At 42.6% G+C, this 18593-nt stretch overlaps 1 protein-coding gene across 1 annotated transcript in view; it reads right to left on the bottom strand.

Annotated features, from left to right (window-relative positions):
* The window catches only part of PTPRJ (protein tyrosine phosphatase receptor type J), a gene marked incomplete at both ends in the record, with an annotated part of 71769 nt that extends 62308 nt beyond the window's left edge, over window positions 1-9461 (bottom strand). The window contains one exon of the mRNA XM_080618197.1: window positions 9014-9461. Within this exon, the coding sequence (XP_080474323.1) occupies window positions 9014-9461 (448 nt within the window). The remainder of the gene's footprint in view (window positions 1-9013) is intronic.
* Window positions 9462-18593: the final 9132 nt, after the last annotated feature.

Below are 18593 nucleotides of genomic sequence, written 5' to 3'. Positions count from 1 at the left end.
CTAGGCTCAATTATCAGGAGATCGCTGGGGTGGAGAAGAGGCAGAAGTACAGGCCACTTAGCAGCTCTAGCCTTCTGCTCACTGAACCAGGAAACAGTTGAACAGATACATTTAGAAGTATGAAGACTGAGTCAGAAGACAATAGTTAAATAAATACGAGTTAAACCACATACCGTACTCCTGTCTTGTAGTACTGGGAAATGAGTATTCGCTTAAGGCTGTTCCAGATATTGCATCCACCTGCAAATATTTGCTGCTGGCTAGAGCTCAGCACATACACTCTCACCAGCACTGTCAGTACTTTGCAAAACATTACAGACAAGAAAGAAACAGAAAGTCAGCTTAATAAAGACTATAATAAACTAATTATATGCTTTAATCATCAAAAGCATATAATGCCTGGTTAGGGGATTATTTAGTTTTGATTATGTTTTTTTAAAGCAGGTTATATGATTATAAAGTTAGTTGAGAATATATCTGCTTTTTTCAAATATTTTAAGCTTTCAGTTTCATGAACATACAGCACTAATTATTGGCTTCTTTAATGTAGATCTTTCACAATGAGTGTATAGCAGAGATCAGAAATTAGAATGTTACAGAGGAATTGGGCATGCATTCACAACAAAAGCAATTACACTTTCATTACACAGTCTCAAATCCACATTAAAAAAAATTACATTGTCTTAAGACATCTATATTTTAGATCAACTCCCTTTCAGCAATAATGAAAAATCATTACAGCTGGAGAAAGAAACAACAAGAAGAAAACTGCACTGACTTGGTGCTGGAGAGCACTGGCCATTAAGGTTTTGTCTTGTGAAGAAACAGATGAACACTTTATAATAATAGATAATCTGTAACTGTTAAGATGGAAAACATACCTGTTTCCAAATGGATTCAACACATAAAAGAATTTTTTTTATAATTATTTGCTTCTGTTACGTAGCTAGCTTTTTTGTTATTGTCTCCCAGAAATTTTAACATCTCCAAATGCAAGTCCTTGATAAGTTACAGACAAAGGAAAGATTTCCTTTAATAGGGACAAAGGAGAGCATTGTTGTTTGTTATTGTTATATACATTGATCTGTTATATACATACAATTACCTGCATTGTTATGGAGATTAAAGGACAATGGGCCAACAGATATAATTCCAGATTTTACAGCCTTGTCCTTTCCCATAATTATGTCTTAAAATTGAATTTCAGTTAGCATGTTCACAATACCAACATCTACTAATGTTTTGCATGTACTTAGAGATGGTTTCAATTATTTTAACATGGGTGTGGCAATACATTTAATTTATCATTGATCATTCAAGTTCAATTTAATAGTATCACAGTGTACTTTTTCAGTTGGTTGCAAGAAGAGTCTTAAAACTAGTACAAGGTCCATTAGAAGAACAACTGGCTAGTCTATTAGTCACTTAAAAAAAAAAAAAAAAAAAAGCTAAACAAACTTTCACAAAAATCTTCACATATTTTCTTCCACCTCAAAAATATTTCCACAAACAAGATTTTGAACTGCAGAGAGACATTGAAAAAAGAAAGTATTCTCATTCTGCAGATGTTAAAACTGCCCCTTTAACTCGTGTGAGAGTATGTCAGCCTCTTTTCTTCAACTGTCAGATACATCTCTTGGAAATTCCCAGTTTAAAATATCAGGCTTGTGTCTGTGGCATCCACAGTATGCCAGCTAAAAAGGCCATATCCTGACCTCAAAGCTGAACTGCTTATTCCTCCCTCATGACCAGCTGCAAGGAACTAGATCTTAGAGGTGAATACCCCTTAATTACACAAACCGAATTAAAGTTAATGAACTTCCCCAAAGAAAGAGCTTGCTTTTGGGTTTGGTTTTTTCTTCCAGTTTTCTTGAAGATACACATTTACAAACACTGTGGGAGCAAAACTGTGTCTATGCTTCTTGTATTTCCCCCTTACAAAAAAAGTATAAATCCATAGAAGGTGAAACCATCAAAGACCTCAGTTAACCAGGCACAGCCTACTTTGCAAAAAAATTAAATTGCATTGGAATCGATCAGAACAAGTACATTTTAGTAAGTACTGAAATCCAAGCCTAGTGTTAGAAGCGGTTAATCCTACAAGAAGACTGAAAGAACACTAGAATTAGAAAGCATAATTCATGTAGCAGAACAGCCATGAGCTGTCAATTCCTCCAAATCCAAATTTGGTTATCAATAGGTGATTATGATGTGTGTGGCACCAAGATTACATTAGGATTCCCATATCTGCTTTCACTGGAGAAAAATAATTAAAGAAACCAAAATTTGATGACCTAAAAGGACCCTACCAAATTATCACCATTCATTTTACTTCCCCCTCAGTTTGAAGCATTTATAGGTATATAAAGTTCCCACAGCACTGGAGAAAATAACTGAGCATGATCACAAAAGGAGGAAAATCCTAAACTCCCTTAATTAACATAATACAATTTTGCATATGTAAATTTGATGCCAGCCACAGGCACCCATTTTTTCCCTTCACACTAGCAGTCAGAACAAGTCGCATTTTAGTGTTTAAAAAATACACTGAAACCATGTCATGCCTAATACTGTTAATAAAACCACTGGCAAGGCTGAGTCAGAATCTTTTGATGGTTCTACAGTGCTACTGTCTGCTACAATGAAACTACTAATGTGGACTTCTTTCGCCTGCATCCCAAAGTAAGGGTGGACACCCTTCTATTTCACAGTCAAAGCTGTACCTTGGTCTCACCCTAGCATCCTCCTTACTCTCTTCACTTCGAAACACAAATCAGAGGGAATCAGCTGGCTAAGCCACTTCGGGCATGAGTAAGCCCTGGGGAGGACAGGCAGCAAAAAGAGGCAACCTCTATTTATCTGCAGGGACTATTGACATCGCAGCCACAACAAGCACTAGAGGGAGGCAGCAGGAAGCTTTCACAGCCGCAGTATCGCAGATAGTCCCGTGCGTTGCTGCATATGCAGGTTGGCCTGCCCCAAAACAAAGGTGCACCTTTCTCTGGCCACAACCTGCTGACCATCCTTTGCAGCATCCTCCTGTCTCGTGAGGCAGTACAGCACTCCTGAGCCAACACTCTGGCTGGGCACCCACCTGCCCGTTGCATGACACTCTCCTTATTTCCAGGGACAGAGTTGGTAGAAATTGTAACTGGAAAATGAGGACTCAAAACCAGATATTCGAAATAACAGGTCACTGCTGGCAAGTCTATGTGTATATGTAACAAAATAAACAAGGAAGGTTATTGAAAATGCTCTAACTAAAAGAATCCAAGTGCACAAGCTACAGTCTCTCAATGATCAGGGACAGGCTGGGCTTCTACAAAGCTGATTTGCACAAATAACCCCCTCTTTAGGGAGCAGTGCCATTCAAGCTAGGTTAAACCCAGCTCCTTACAAGCTGGCAGACAAAAAAACTCTATCAAAATATTACAAAAGGAAGTAAGGAATTAATTTGAGAATACACCTAATCTCAGCCAGCTGTGTTTTAGATACAAACTGTAAAATCCTAACAAGGAAAAGCTCCCAGGCACTTAAGTCCCTCATCTAACCCAGGCTCTGATAGGAGAGAGGGCACCAGCACCTTCTGGCTCAGAGGAGAACCACTCACAGAGCCCGGGCCAGATGTCATCCTCGCCCTTTCTCAAACACCCACAGTCTCCAACGTGGATATGCTGAGAGACTGCATCTGCTTACCAGGCCACAACAGACAGACTAATTTACAATACAGCTCCAGACCTGATGTTCAAGTCTTCACTTGATGTTTTTGCAGTCTCAGAAGCAGAAATTTCTTACCTTCAAGAGGGGAAAGAGGTGAAGTTTGCACAAATTACTCCTCAATCCCTGGCCCATATGGTGCACAGGAAGCAGTACTACAGTACATAACATTGTCCTGAACACTACAAAGCCAAATGAATCAACCAAAAGACCATGAAGTCTTTCCAATAAAAAACACCCAATCCCACATTTAAACCCCCCCTACACTCTAAAGTTTAAAGTAGAACTCCAGATGCAGTACACAACAAGAATTTTGCATTCATTAGGAACTCACGAAAGACATACTACGTATTCCTTTTATTCGTTTGGTTTTGCTAAGACTGTACAAAACAATGAGAAAAGTCCAGAGTGTACCAAACAAACATGAGGAACAAGAAGAATAGGAAAAGGAAACCAAGAACAAGCAGATGTGTAGCACTGGAGAAGAAGAGATTTCTAATTGGCTAGGAGAGCTTAAAGGTAATCCTTCCAGTGGTCATTTATCCTCCAAATTAGGACTCTTATCAAACATAGGCCTTAGCCCCCTTTTCTATACACACCAGCTTGGTCTGAAGCACCACCTAAACCCAGGATCAGTTACAGACCCCACAGGGCTGGTACCAAAGCATATGCCAACATCATTCCTTCCCCTGTTTGTAGCTGTAGGTACAATTTCCTCTATTCTGCAACACAGTTAGAAACACTTTCCTTTTCTCCCATTACATTTCTACAGGTGGAAAAAGAGTCTTTTATGTGTTGGCCCTAGGTGTCTCAGATAAATCACAGAGGGAAAAGATTGATGGTTAGACTGCATGGCTTCTAATTCCAAGGGATTCTTCCAATTTCCTGGCAATGGTAGGAAAATAATCATACATTCAGTGACATGCCAGATACTGACAACATTTACGGAAAGACATGGACATTACTCTGTTGCCCTGCCTTTTCTACTTAGTTCCCATGCATAGCATAGAAGACAACTAAATGAGGCCACAAGTTTATCAATCCAGCTCTGGTTGGACCACATGTTCATGTCCATTTTCTGGATTACAGAAATACCTTTCCTACTTAATCTTGGATTTTTCTCCTGGAATTTTGTATTAATAGCTCCAGGAGGCCTGTTTATGTGCAGATACATTTGGGAACAGCTGGAAAGCACTTCTAGAAAAGCCTTGGTGCAGTCTTCCAGAGAAGTGCATCTGTTTTGTTCTTTTCTTCCTGCACATGCCTGATCACTCTTTTCCCCCACACGTTGCTTTCCAACGTTTCATATTAGCACATGCTCACCTACACTTCGTTGCCTTTTACTCCCCATAATTGAAGTCCTCCCCTGCACAGTCATCTCCTGCTGAAAGTTAATTTCTTACTGATGGTTCCATCTAAGGCATGGTTGGTTCTCTTTCACTCTTCCCTTTCTACACAGCAGTAGGCTCTCTCGGCTACAGAAAATTCAACTAGCTCCTCCTACAGTTCCAGCGACCTTTCATGATATTCGCGTTACTATTTACATTCACATTTTGGAATCTAACTAAAAGCAGTGGCATCAGGCTAACAACCAGATGTGCAGCCAGTGACTGTTTTAATAGCTTGTCTCTCCTTTGCTCATATCAGGAATCTTCTTTCAATCAGTCAAGCAAAAAACCCAATTAACGACAGGAGACAAGTTTCATACCTACAACATCAAATTCCCAGTCCCCAACCACTCTTTAACACTTGCTCTATGATACACTGCAATTCCAGTAGGAAGAAGGAAATACGTAAATTAAAATTATATGGATTATGCCCTAAGCAATAAACAACCAAAGATTTTTTTAGAACAGTAGCAATTTCTCTCTCTCATATTTAAAAACTCCAATCAAAAAAATTTATATGCCATGAAAATCCTCAACAAAGACTTGCATGTAGCTCACATAATTGAGGAAGTACTAATAATAGCGTGGCTGTTTGCACAGACAACATTTCCACTGTGGGCCTGAATACTGATCTCAAACATGCAGAAGAAGATATTTTGTTGTGCATTGCTTGCTGAAGACTAAAATCAAAGTATTGGAAACCATCTGAATGTGCTGGAATGTGCAGTTGGCCTACGCAGCTAAGGAAGCGCTACGCACATCCATATCACATTGAAACAAAGCATCTGTTGAGTATGGCAGAAGGTGTTCCTGTTGTGCACATGAAAGTACCCTGTGTTACAGCTTTAAACAAAAACAAAAGCCTTTTCATTTCAGCATCAACTGTCAGTCATCACAGAAAAATAACTTGCCCTGACAGGGGAGAAGTATATTTCTAAGCTCCTCTGACACAAGCAAACAGTCCACAGCCACAGCTTCTCCTTGTGGTCTATGCTACATAAGTCCAAGCCTGCTCAGGTCTCCAGATCAGTGAAGGTATTTGCCAAACGGTACTTGAACTTTATTTTTTTTCTTTCATGTGCTAAAGAATACCCAGAATAATTTCACAAATGAAAATTTAGAGTACCATTCAAGAGAAGAATCAATGAGGATGGTTAACAGTGACCAATATATAGCAAAAATTAACTGACATGCAAAATATATACATGGCAAGCCCTCATTTCAGATATGATGATGCTTCATTTAAACTCTTCAGCTGGAAATTTGGTTCAGTAATTAAGTCATAATCCTACAAAATTGACTCTCACATATCCGTACGAGTCCTGTGCACAGAATAAGCTGTAAGAACAACCTACTCGGTCCACATAAAAGGCATTTATAACTGTAAAGACCAAAACCCTTGTGTAGTAGATGTTATGTTGTCATATCACTAATATGACCATCCTCAACTCATTAGCTCCCACAAAAAAACACAGAGCAAGGTTTGTTTTTTAACAACTCCAACCTTGCCCACTATGCTGTAATTCATTAAAAATAAGGAAGATGCTTATCCTTGAGTAAAGGACGCCACAGAAAGATCATATGCCTGTCACACCACCCAGTAGCTGCCATGACACAGCCATTCCACAGCTTGGGATGCTTCCCAGCCCTTGTGGGTGTTCAGGCCAATAATGTTGCCTTTACCAACTCCACAATCATCGGAAGGGTAAGGTGAAGGCCAGATCCAGCCAAGAGTCACTTCCACCCACCTTGCTCCCTTTTCTCTCATGAGCTAGCAGAGAGACCATAGACAAGAGGCAAGAAGTCTTACTGGTAATGCATGAAGTCCAGATCATTCCACATGCCAGACAGTCTTGTCAGCTGCTGGCATCTTACATCAACTAAATACCTCACCAGATATTTCCAGTCTGCGTCCCATACCTGCACGCATGCCACACCGTGAGCTACAGAGGCCAGCTCTCACATCTGCCTTAATCTGAGCAAAGAACCCATCGCAGAGCAAAACTGTTCCCTATTAGAGACCATCCTCATTTTCAGAGGGCAAGACCACATGAACACTACTTGGAACAGGTGACAAGGCTTTTGTTCTTATATCAAACATTCCCTCCAAGTAAGGCTTTATTCTGCATCCTTATTGCTGACCTTAATGAGCTATATAAAAAAACCCCACAATTTTCTCATATTAAGTGAAAACACCAAAATTTAGTGTTTTCAAATGAATGGATGATCTGTAGAATCACACCACCAGCGATAACTTGGTTTATGTCCTATTCCTCTAAGGAAAAAGCTCCTATGGGGCCTTTCCCCCTCCAACCTCTCTCTGTAGAGACAAAGTGCTCCTAATGTTCAAAACTCCACAGGGTGCTGATCAGCACCAGTTAAGAGGTCTCATGAACTAATACCTCCTTGCACCAGCCTTCACACAGAGAGGTACACCTGAAGTAACAACTGAGACTATTAAATACTGCAGTCTTCCAAATTTTCAGTCCCTGACACCATGAACTGGGGAGCTCCCACGTAAAAAATTCTGAGCCACACCAACATTAGCAGATCTGACTTGTGTGCTGTAGCACGTCGATGGGAACTCTGATATTATCAGTGGATGACAGGACCTACTAATCTAGGGTCCCACAGGGAGCCAGTGGGATGCACAGCTGGGTCCCAAGAGGGTGAATACATAAATGTAACAATATGTAATTAAGCAGAGGGTCTAGCTTTATTATTATTATTATTAATCATACAACACACCAATTATGAGCCAGTCTTAGAGGACAGGTAGATCACTATGTCAACAAGATTTCATACCCTGCTTGAGAAGAAAAACTAAAAACAATAGAGGTCATGGCTGGCAAATCCTCACAATCCTCATACAAAGGCTCCTCTGCTTCAACCACATAAGGTTCCTGTTGCCTAGACGAGCCTGCAAGGCTATACCCAAGAACAATCCAGGCCTTCCCTAAGCTTTTCCAAAATGCTGGAGTACTTTGGTTCCCGAGTCAGTCTTAGCTCTTACTCAGAAGAGATTTTCAAACCTAAGCTTGGTACAACAACAAAGATGGAATGACAAAACACTGCAAGATACCCCAAACTGAATGAAACATAAAAGGAAGAGGAACCAAAGGTTTAGAGTAGCCATTGGCTGTAATCACAAGCTGATGGCAATGCAAGATAAGGAAAAGAACAGTTACAAATCTAGAACAGTGGTATAGTTCTGCTCTGCAGCGCTAAGGGTGGGACAGAAACACAGGCCAGGAGGAACTGTCACTCCTGCAGATTACTGAACACCTTGGTCCATACCAAAACACGTCCACATTTCTGTAGCGGAAACCAGTGAGGTAGAGAGGCCAAGTAGGTCCATCTGAAAGCTAAAGTTCAGCAAGCCATTAGAGTTCACAGCAGTCACAAAACCTTCCTACAGGAATGTGAGAAAGGTATCAGCAGAGAGAAACTTGGGGTGAAAGTCTATGCCAGCATGCGATGGGTAGGTCACCTGGCAAATGATTCTGATTTACATCACTCAAAGGTGTTCTTGGAAGAATATCTGCAACATACTCCGGCAGGCACAGAGAAAGGCTTGAAACAAAGTGTGCTGGCAGAGGCCTCCTGATGACCAGCAGCCCTACATCCCCAGATCTGCTCTCTCTGCACCACGGTGGGATTTTCCCGTGAAAACTCCACACGGCTCCTGAAGGCTGTATCCCAATGGGTGATGTGCACCACCAGGACGGGCAATGTACAAATAACCTATTACTAATTAACCAGCAGCGACACGACGAGTGCAGGCTACAATAATCAGCGAGGAGACAGGAGCAGTCCTGGCTCTACCTAAGACAGCTTTCAGCGAGGTAAACAACCGGGGCAGCCCCGTGCCCCGAAAGGAGCCACACGGCTGTACCACAGGGCCGTACCCTCACCACATCCCCACCGGTGCAGGCCAGCGGTCGCCCCACGCTGCTGCCAGGCGGGGCTCAGACCCGAACGGCAGGCGCAGAGCGCCGGCGGAGGCCGAGGCCGCGGGGATCCCGCCGGAGGTCCGCCCCAGGTGAGCACCGCCTCCGCCGGGCCACGCCACAGCACCCCCCGCCTCCCCTTCTGTGCCCGGGCGGCAGGGGCAGCGCCGCTGCGGGACAAAGCCCGAGCACGGCCGCACACCTGCCCCATCGGCTGCACACCTACCCGCAGAGCAGCGGCCACCGCCTCCGAGGCAGCTCCCGGCGAGGGCAGGTGCGGCAGCCAGCGGCCGCGGCACAGCAGAACCCCCGCCTCCCACGCCCTACGCCGCCACCCGCACCGCGGTCTCACCTCGGCTAGCAGCAGCAGGCAGGGCAGGGGTAGCAGCAGCAGCAGCCGCCTCATGATGGAGGAGAGCGCTCCCCGCTGCCCGCACGGCCGCTCAGCCCTACGCCGCCTCCCCCGGAGACATGGCCGGGCTGCGCGCCCTGCACCGCCCGGCGTCCCACCCCTTCACCGCCCTCACAGGCGGCGGCAGCGGCGGCGGCGCCTGTCTCCCGCCGCTCCCTCTAGTGCTCCCTGACGGAAAAGGCGCGTGGCTTAGAGCCGCCACCGAGAGGAAAGCCCTGCGCGGGCCGGTGAGGAGCGAGCAGCACGGCTGCCTGCGGAGGGCCGGGCTGGTCACGTAGCTCCGCCGCCGCTCTCACCAGCCTTTCGTCCAGGGCATAAATGGCCGTCTTGCCAGGACGGGAGGTGGGGGTTTGTGGCTGGCGCTTCCCCGCCTTCACCCCTCCCTCTCGGCATCTGACATCTCCTCCCGCAGGGCCAGGCGAGAAAGTGGCTCTCTCCGAAAGTTTCCCGACCTCCCTGCACACCCTGTGGGGAAGCAGCGCCGCGGGACGTGCCCCACCGCCCGCCCCGGCATTGGGGTGGTGCTCAGGGACGGGCGATAAGCAGCCGGTGGTAAAATGAAGTAAATCCCGGCCTCGGGGTCCTCTACCACCCTCCCCTCCGCCGGCGAGAGGAGAGAACGGCAGCGGCCGCGGCCCACACGGCCCCTCGGGGGCCCGGGCGGGTGAGGGACACTGAGTGGCTCCGCTTATTGCGCCATTCATCACCCCTAGGCAGTTGCCCCAAAAAGTTCTGTCCCTCTCCGGGCACTGGTTTAGACGTGTTTTATCCATGTCATCAAAAAGGACATGACAGCATGAAACGCAATCACTTTTATAACCTCAACTTACTTCCCAGGATAATGCACTGTTTCACATTTCATTCATCTTGGATACAGGAAAAGGAGAAACAGGGTCAGCTTACATAGCATATCTTTAATTATGGAAACACTGGCAGTCTTATTTTTCTCAAGAGTTTCGAGCTCACATGTTTGTAATTTCCCTGTCTTTCCTGAGCCCTCAAAACATACGCATAGCATTAAGGAAGCAACTATTTCCAAAAGAGTTCATGGGAAGACTCACAAGAATAAGGGCATTGGCATTGTTCAGCCTCAAGAAGGCTCCAGGGAGACCTTATTGTGGCCTTTCAATACTTGAAGAGAGCTTTTAAGAAAGACAGGGACAGACTTTTTAGTGGGGGCTGTTAGGATAGGGCAAGGGGTAATGGTTTTAAACTGAAACAGGGCAGATTCAGACTAGATGTAAGGAAGAAATTTTTTACAATGAGGTTGATAAAACACTGGCACAGGTTTCGCAGAGAGATGGTAGATGCCCAATCCCTGGAAACATTCAAGATGAGGCTGGACAGTGCTTTGAGCAACCTGTTGTAATTGAAGATGTCCCTGTTCATTATAGGGAGGTTGGACTAGATGACCTTTAAAAGTCCCTTCCAACCGAAACTACTGCATTATTCTGTAAAGTCATGCACACACCTTGCTGCTTGGGAAGCCAAGACTTAACATTTGGAGTTAGATAAACAGTGTGGGGGCATCCCTTCGTATCAATAGGATTTGTAGGAAATAATTATTTCAGAAAAGTACTTTCATAATGCTAGGGAGCATCAAATAAGGAAATAAACACTATAAAAAGACCCACTAATAAATTCACCTTTTCTACACTTTCTATTTAGCACAAAGCACCTGAGAATTATTTTCCAGTGAAAGCTCCTCCTGGTAAACCACACACATGCCAGAAGTCTCACTGGCTGCAGTGAAGTCGTTATGCTGAGATACCTTCTGCAGAACAAACACTACCATTCGGAAATTACAGCTCTGACTCTTAAAAAAAAAATTCCTTGTTGCAGCTCTTTAGACCCACTGGGCTCTGCCCAGGCACAAGTTGCCAAACTGCAGCTTCTGGCCAGGCAGGGTTTCACTTGCATCTAAAATACAACCAACTACCTTTGTGGTGGAAGATCAGGGTTGCACTGCACAGCTGCACTTGAGCAATCATACTTGGTCATCCTTGGCTCCAACTCAGTGAGAACAACATGGCTTTTTTAATTGCATGCCTTTCCAGTACAACAACCTAGTAACTACTCCGGTTACCTCTGAAATTCAGTGTGAATCTCTCCAGTGATTTAAGCAGTGACAGCAGCCAGCCCTTGAGAGAGAAAATTAAACAAAAAAGAAAATTTTAAAAAAAGAAAAATAAAAATAAAAAATAAAAATGCACTGAGACAGCCAGAAGTGGAATTCTGACCTTTCTGACCTGTTGAAATTTGTAAGTATCTTCAAATTGATGTTGCCATCACCCAACTATATGTCCCTGGACTCTGAAGTTCACTCAATTCTTCTTTCCTTAATATGGCACATGATCCAGCTTAGAAGCAAAGGCACTGTGTTTCTCAGGCTATGTTAATTCCTTGCTCCAGAGAGGAACTGGGCAGCTACACCAGTATTACAAGAAGCTTAAGTTCTTTCACCACACCATGTCTGCCTGGAGCTGATATAGCTGGTGGGGCTTTTCACACACAAGCTACATAGAATCTCCAATTTACTACTTTTTTAGACAACACTTGTGGCTGAGTCCTCACAACTAGTCATACGTCAAGTACTTGAATCAGGAGGCCTACAAAGTTCTGGGAGACAGTGTCATTTCTGGAGTATCCAAAATAGTAGAGGACTGCATTACATTTGATAATATTACTTGCATATTACTATTACATATATATTACTTGCAGAAATATCTATAGAGAGTATTTCTAGGACTGTAGTATAAAATGACCTTAATGCATATCTTTAATTATAACCATAACTACTGCCAGTCACCAGTAGAATTTATACATAGTACGTTAAATTGGCAGAAAGAGACCACAGGAGGTTTGTTACTGGTTTAGGGTGCATCTCTGACTATTATCAGACCTCAAGGAAAAGACTAACTCCTTTCCAGAGATGTTTCTTGGGTGCAGGAAGTATGCTTGTATCAGGGACATAGCTGTGTCTGCACTGAATGAGTGAGCTACCAGATTCATGGATATATGAATAAGCTCAGATATGCTGAAGAGGATGGTCACAAAAAGAGAAAAAAGTGCCAAGAAACATAGGGCACTAAAAAGTGTAGTCATTTTGTAACGTAACACAGACGTGTGATTTCCATTTGATTCATTAAAAAAAAAAATAAACCAACAACCTAGTAGCAATCAATTTTTTTTTGTACGTTCAGGTTCTGATGGAATGTTTGTCTTCTCCAGATTGTTTAAAATTCTTAGAGGAATGTTCCAAAAAGCTTTTTTGATTAGATTTTGAGAGCTCTGTGGTGAAAGAATCACATGTGTACCTGATTGCTTCCTTGGATCAATGCCCCTGCCCCTTATAGCATGCTCTGGTTGACTGCTAGCCATGCAGACCTCAGGGAAGAGCTGGATGGCAAAGAACAGTGATTCATGCCAGAATCAGAGACTTCACATGCTGAAAATAGAAAAGAGAAATTAAAAGACAAATTTTTTAAAGTCTTCCAGTTGTTAATTGTTCAGCAGCAATAACCATCACAACACAAATAATTTCCTAGGAATTAGAGGCTCAAGGTTGCATTTCAGGCCACAGACTCTTCACAGCTTGTTACTAATCTGCTGAAAATTCCCTGAATTACAACTGCTTTTGCCTAATTGTTTCTATAGGTAAGTTTTGTTTATGCTACAGCCTTTATTAAAGCTCTACGTGTGACAGGATTATAAAACCAGGTAGGTGTTGCTCCTGGGCTAAAGCTTCTTCTACACTTTCATCTGGAAGTTAATTTGTGCATCTGAGTCATAAAACCTCTTCAAAAAGAAGCATCAGAAAGAAGTGTTTCCTCATTCTTATAATCAAGTTTTAGAACAAGAGACCTAAGTTTAAAAATCACCTTGGTCTCTTGCACACAAACACAGGAAGAATGTGCAGGCACATTACTTTATGAGTGCGCTCATTTTATACAGTAAGGTACATACTGCTAATGATCTAGGCAGAGAGAAAGGGGAGACTTCAAATATGTAGTGATCCAAAGCCGTTCAATTTGGAGCAGTTGCCCTGGCTAAGAATATTTTTCTTTCACTGAGACTGGTAATTAAATACGGTTTCTAAAAAAAAAAAAAAAAGAAATCATTATGGCTATATTTAACTGTATACCTCAGCCAGCCTTGATCACAATAGTATATTCTCATTAGTTATTCACAGTTTCATTCAGCAGCTCAGTGAGCAGTGTCCACCAAAAGAGGCATCAAATTGTTGAGCATCATCAGGAAGGGTGTTGAGAACAATGCAGACAGCATCATTTTGCCAATGCCTAGAACCCAGGTGCACCCACATCCTAATGTGTGCCACTCTGCTCTTAGCATTGCAAGGACACAAGGGACTAAGGGAAGGTACCGAGAAGTCAAAATGATGTGGATGGTGGTGCAGCTATCTTACCAGGGGAGACTTAAAAAGCTGAGACATTTCAATTGAGCAAGTGGCTACCTGGAATGAATTGAATTAAAAGCTTGTTCACTAAATCCCACCTAAAACTAGGGATCATTAACACTAACAAGAGATTTGTTTAACTGAGACAAGAAAGTGCTTACTTATATAGGTAATGAACTTGTGGAATATGTAGTCACAGCAGATTTTAAAGGCAGACAGTACAAGCAATAACAGAGAGTAGACAAATTCACAGACAGCATGTCCAGGAAGAGAGAAAAGGCAGAGATGAATCTGTAACATCCCTAAACAGGGATGCCTGTGGATGATGGGAATGGATCTCAGACAGCAGTCAGGTTTATTTGCTCTTCCTAAACAGAATCGCATAATGTCACCGCTGGGAGCAGGATACTGGGTTGCATGGATTCATCACTGGTCCAACCAAGTAGGGCATTTCTTAGCTGCTTACAGTAACAATGTCCAAAACAGAGCCTCACTGTGCAAAGTACTGTATCAGCATATAGCGAGAAACAAATTTGCTAGCATCAGCTTGCTCTTTCAGTAAGACAGGTAAAGTTGCAAGGAATAATGTTACTACTATCACTCATAAGAGAGGAAGCACTCTGTATCATCATTTCAGACTGAGGTCCAAAAAGCACTGTGGGGTTTGGTTTGCCATTGTAAGTCCTCAGATTCAGACAAGATGGGATCTGTGTGACCCACTCAAAATGACAAATGGACTTCTGTCCTGTCCATCATTTCTCCACGCCCTGAAGTTATGTAAGCCCAAAGTGCTCCTTCTGGTTGACATTGCTCTGGCTCTTGTTTACGTCACTTCTTCCAGTCCCAAAAGGGTCCTTCAGGTTTCCATGTACTGCTGAACTCAGAGGTGGGCCTCTTGGGAACAACTTAAAAAGCAGAACTACAAGTCCCTTTTACATTGCAACAGAGGAACAAGGAGAGAATAAACTAAATTGTATATGAACACAACGTACAGTGTTGTTCCAGGAACAAACACAGTTCTACTACTTTTAATTAACCTTGAAATTAAAAAGATTGACTGAAAGGCTTGATAGCAGAAGAGATTTTTTTTTAACTTATACACAAAAGTAGTAACAAAAGAACACAAATTGGTACAAATATATTTTGTTTCTTATGTTCTTAGTTCAGGTTCACCTAAACTCATCAAGGACATGAAAAATACTGGACATTAAATTAGAAATCCTCCTTGAGAGCAGGGCAGTCCATGGGAAAGATGTTATACTCATGGCAAGGTTATAGGGATGAATGTCTTCATGAGTGCTCAGCACCTTCGTGGGGGTGTCAGTCTGCAGGCAGAAATTGAACAATTTACAACAAACACTACATCAGCCTCCGTAGCAGTTTGGTGAAAAAGCAGGAAGTGGCTAAATACTGCACCTGTGGAGAGTCCTACCACTAGAAGTGATGCAGAAAGGTTTCAGATGTTGGATGTGGCTCTGCTGGTACAAGCTCCCCACAGCCTGTAGCTGCAGGAGACACTGGCTGGGAACTGCTGTGTAGTATTTTAATTCCTAAACAGTAGTGTTTTGGTTCGGTTTGGTTTTTCCCTCTCTCTAGTGTTCCTCAGAAGGAATTAAAGGTGTACTGAGCTGCTGGCAGTTATCTTTCAGGTGGAGGTTAAAACATGAGCAGACAGGATATTCAAAGAAAACATGCCACTTTTAAAGAGAAGAGGAAAGCTAACTTGAGTTCTGGTTAGGCTGGGTTTGGGATGGTTTTATTTTGACTGAGGAGGAAGAAAATGAGAGTTTTTGTTGTGGTGGGGGCTAGCAGAGAGAACAAATTGAAAATAAGCTTTTGAGGGGTTTTTATTCAACTTACTGTACTTTGAAGTCTTGTTGAAACTGAAAATTACTTCTGGAGGTGGGTAATACTTTCAATCTATTACATTCATTCAGTGGCCGGTTTCCTCTGTGTGGGAAGGCAGGTGGGTGGAAGGGTATCTTTTACATAATAATTGAAGGGAAAATATGCACTAAAACCCCACAGACTAGCACACTTCAAAGCGTTTGCAGCACCTGAGCTGCTTTCAATGCAACAGAACATTTCTGTAAGTGACTCAAGTTCAGACAGACGCTAGCCTTTTAAACAGGTCATCTTCTATACAGCAACAAATGGCCTCTGTTTCAGTGAGAGCAAGGAAGAGGTCATGGTCCTATAGCTTGTCTCATAAATGCAAAGTGCTATGTAATCACTAGGCTTCCGCAAGGAGTTATTTCCTGGGTTCCAAAGGGCTCTAGCACAATAAATACACATCAGAGTTTTACTCAGACCTGTAGAAAGGACAGTGTTCATGACAGGCAGTCTCTGAAGAGATTACCAAAGGGCACAGCCATAGGTCAGCTGCCCCACTCAGGAGAAAGGTCTGCAGTGGCACATAGAGCAAGAGGAAGCAGTGACTGGCAGGATTCTGGGAAATACCAGAAACTGGCAGCCTGCATAGCTGGCAGAAAGATTTCCCTCCATCTGCATATTTTTTTGTTCCTGTCTGCCTGCTCACTAAAGAAATGGTATTCAATCATACCATGATGGTATTCAGCATATAAAACTTCAGTGGAATCACTTTCAATTACTATTTAAGTCTCCAAAATTAAACCATATAATCAAAATGGAATAACACCAACCTAATTTCTAACTTGTACTACAAAACATTACAATAGCTGAGTCTGCTCTAATGAATGAATGGAATCACCTGCCTAATGTAAACTAGCAGGTGTGTTTATGGCTGAGGACCTCTGTCAAGGGCAGTAGAAAAGGGAGTGGCTGGACAACTTACATTGTCCAGAAGTCCCATCTACCATGATCTCCTACAACACATCCTGCCACCTGTAAGAACTGACACCTGAAGAAACTTATCTGCAAAAGAAAGGTTCTCTGACAGCACTTGCAAAACTGCTGATACTTTAAGAGCAACAAGATTTCCACATCAGAGGATTGTCTTTTCTAGAGTCACAGATGACCACTCAAATCCCAAAGTGGCAGATACTCATTAAAGAAGGAGCACATTAAAAGGTTAAAAATTAAATGTGTTGAAATTTTTCTCAAAATGACTAGGCCTCCTTTTGCCTTTCCTCTGACACTGCAAATTGGGGAGTGGGTACAGCTTGAATGCTAGGCTTTTATAATGTCTTTTGCTTATCCTGTCCAAGGAATATAGATAATAATATGGAGAAATGATGCAAAATTGCAGGCGTCTTCCAAGCATGATGCATACCGTCTATATGAGAAAGGGACCATTTATGGACATCCTAGGAAAGTAATGAGAGTCTTCAGGGCTATTTAACTCTTGCTCCATTGCAGAGATTGCCCCTAAAGGTGATGCGGAGACATCTTCTTGTATTAATTTCACACATGGTACTGATGCATGGACTATCTTCATAGTAATCTACATTTGGCAGTACTGTAATAAAGTGGGAGAAGCAGTTATTTGAACAATAATAACTGCCCTGTTTTACATACAACCAGTATTCTCCTGCACAAATACCTGCTTTAAGCTAAATGTCTCTTGTTTTTTACAAAGGTATGTAAATAATGTCAGGAAGCAAAAAGTAAGAGGTGAGATTGAATCCCTGGAGTGCTCATATCCACCACTTACAGACCAAGATCAGTAAGGTATCCTGGGTCTCCTCTCAGGTCCTATCTACTGTGCTCAAACTGCTGTGGTTAAACTGGGACGGTTTCAAGCACCTTGGCAGTAACACCTAGCAATTGAGCTTGAAAAGCAAGATGGCAAGAAGGTTAGGAAGACATCTGCCTGGGAAGAAAACAAAAGCTGACATCAAAGAATTATCAGTTCTCATTCCAGCTAGCATGGCTGAACTCCCTGGCTCTGAATTTACATCCCTGCACTTGCAATTCTAATGCCTGGTGATGTGCTCTGGTCTTTGTTCATTTACTTGTCCTGTCTGACTGGAAATGATGTTTTCACAACAACCTGCTATTTACTGTGGCACCACAGCCCTAAACATCCTTTAAGACATGCTGAGGCTTAGCTGGCCAAATTCTTATGCTGGCCTTTTAACTCTCAGTGACAGCTGATTGCCTGGCTTCCATACATCCTTTTCAAAAATACCAGGTTCTGGTTTTCAATAGCACCTTTATAGATACCTATTTAAAAACAAAAACAAAAACAAAACAAAAAACCCAAACTTCCTGCTACCTATCTCTTGAAGAGTCAATGCTATACAGCTTCCTGATGGTGCAGGGAAAAGCTCTTGTGCTCACTGAAGTCTAGTAAATGAATTCATAAGCTACAAATCAAATAATGAAATATTCCTATTGCTCTTCCTCTGTGTTCCAATACTATGCACTTGCATGAGAACAAAAATGATACACCAGCAGATTGCTTTTTGGATTAATAGTTTCCATGTGCGATGCTTCCACCTGCAATTCCTCAGTTAAACAACAGGCTGTTCCAAACAGACTTCTGTTCCCCATGAAAACAAGAATCCAAATGGCAAGGAAGCCACATCAACAACTAACAATAAACCCTGTGCGGGGTATAGAGCACTTTTAAAACTGATGGTTTAGATCCAACCTGCTTCAATAGGTGCTCACCAGCAATAGTTCAAGTTAGTTTTGCAGCTGACAGCTTAAAAAGTGAAAATAATCTGTTCTTTTAAAACAGAAAACTTCCATTTTCCTAAATATCCTGAACTTCTCAAAGCACA

Source organism: Psittacula echo (genome assembly GCF_963264785.1).
Source record: "Psittacula echo genome assembly, chromosome: 5".
NCBI lineage: Eukaryota > Metazoa > Chordata > Aves > Psittaciformes > Psittacidae > Psittacula > Psittacula echo.
This window is presented reverse-complemented; position numbering and strand designations above follow the sequence as displayed.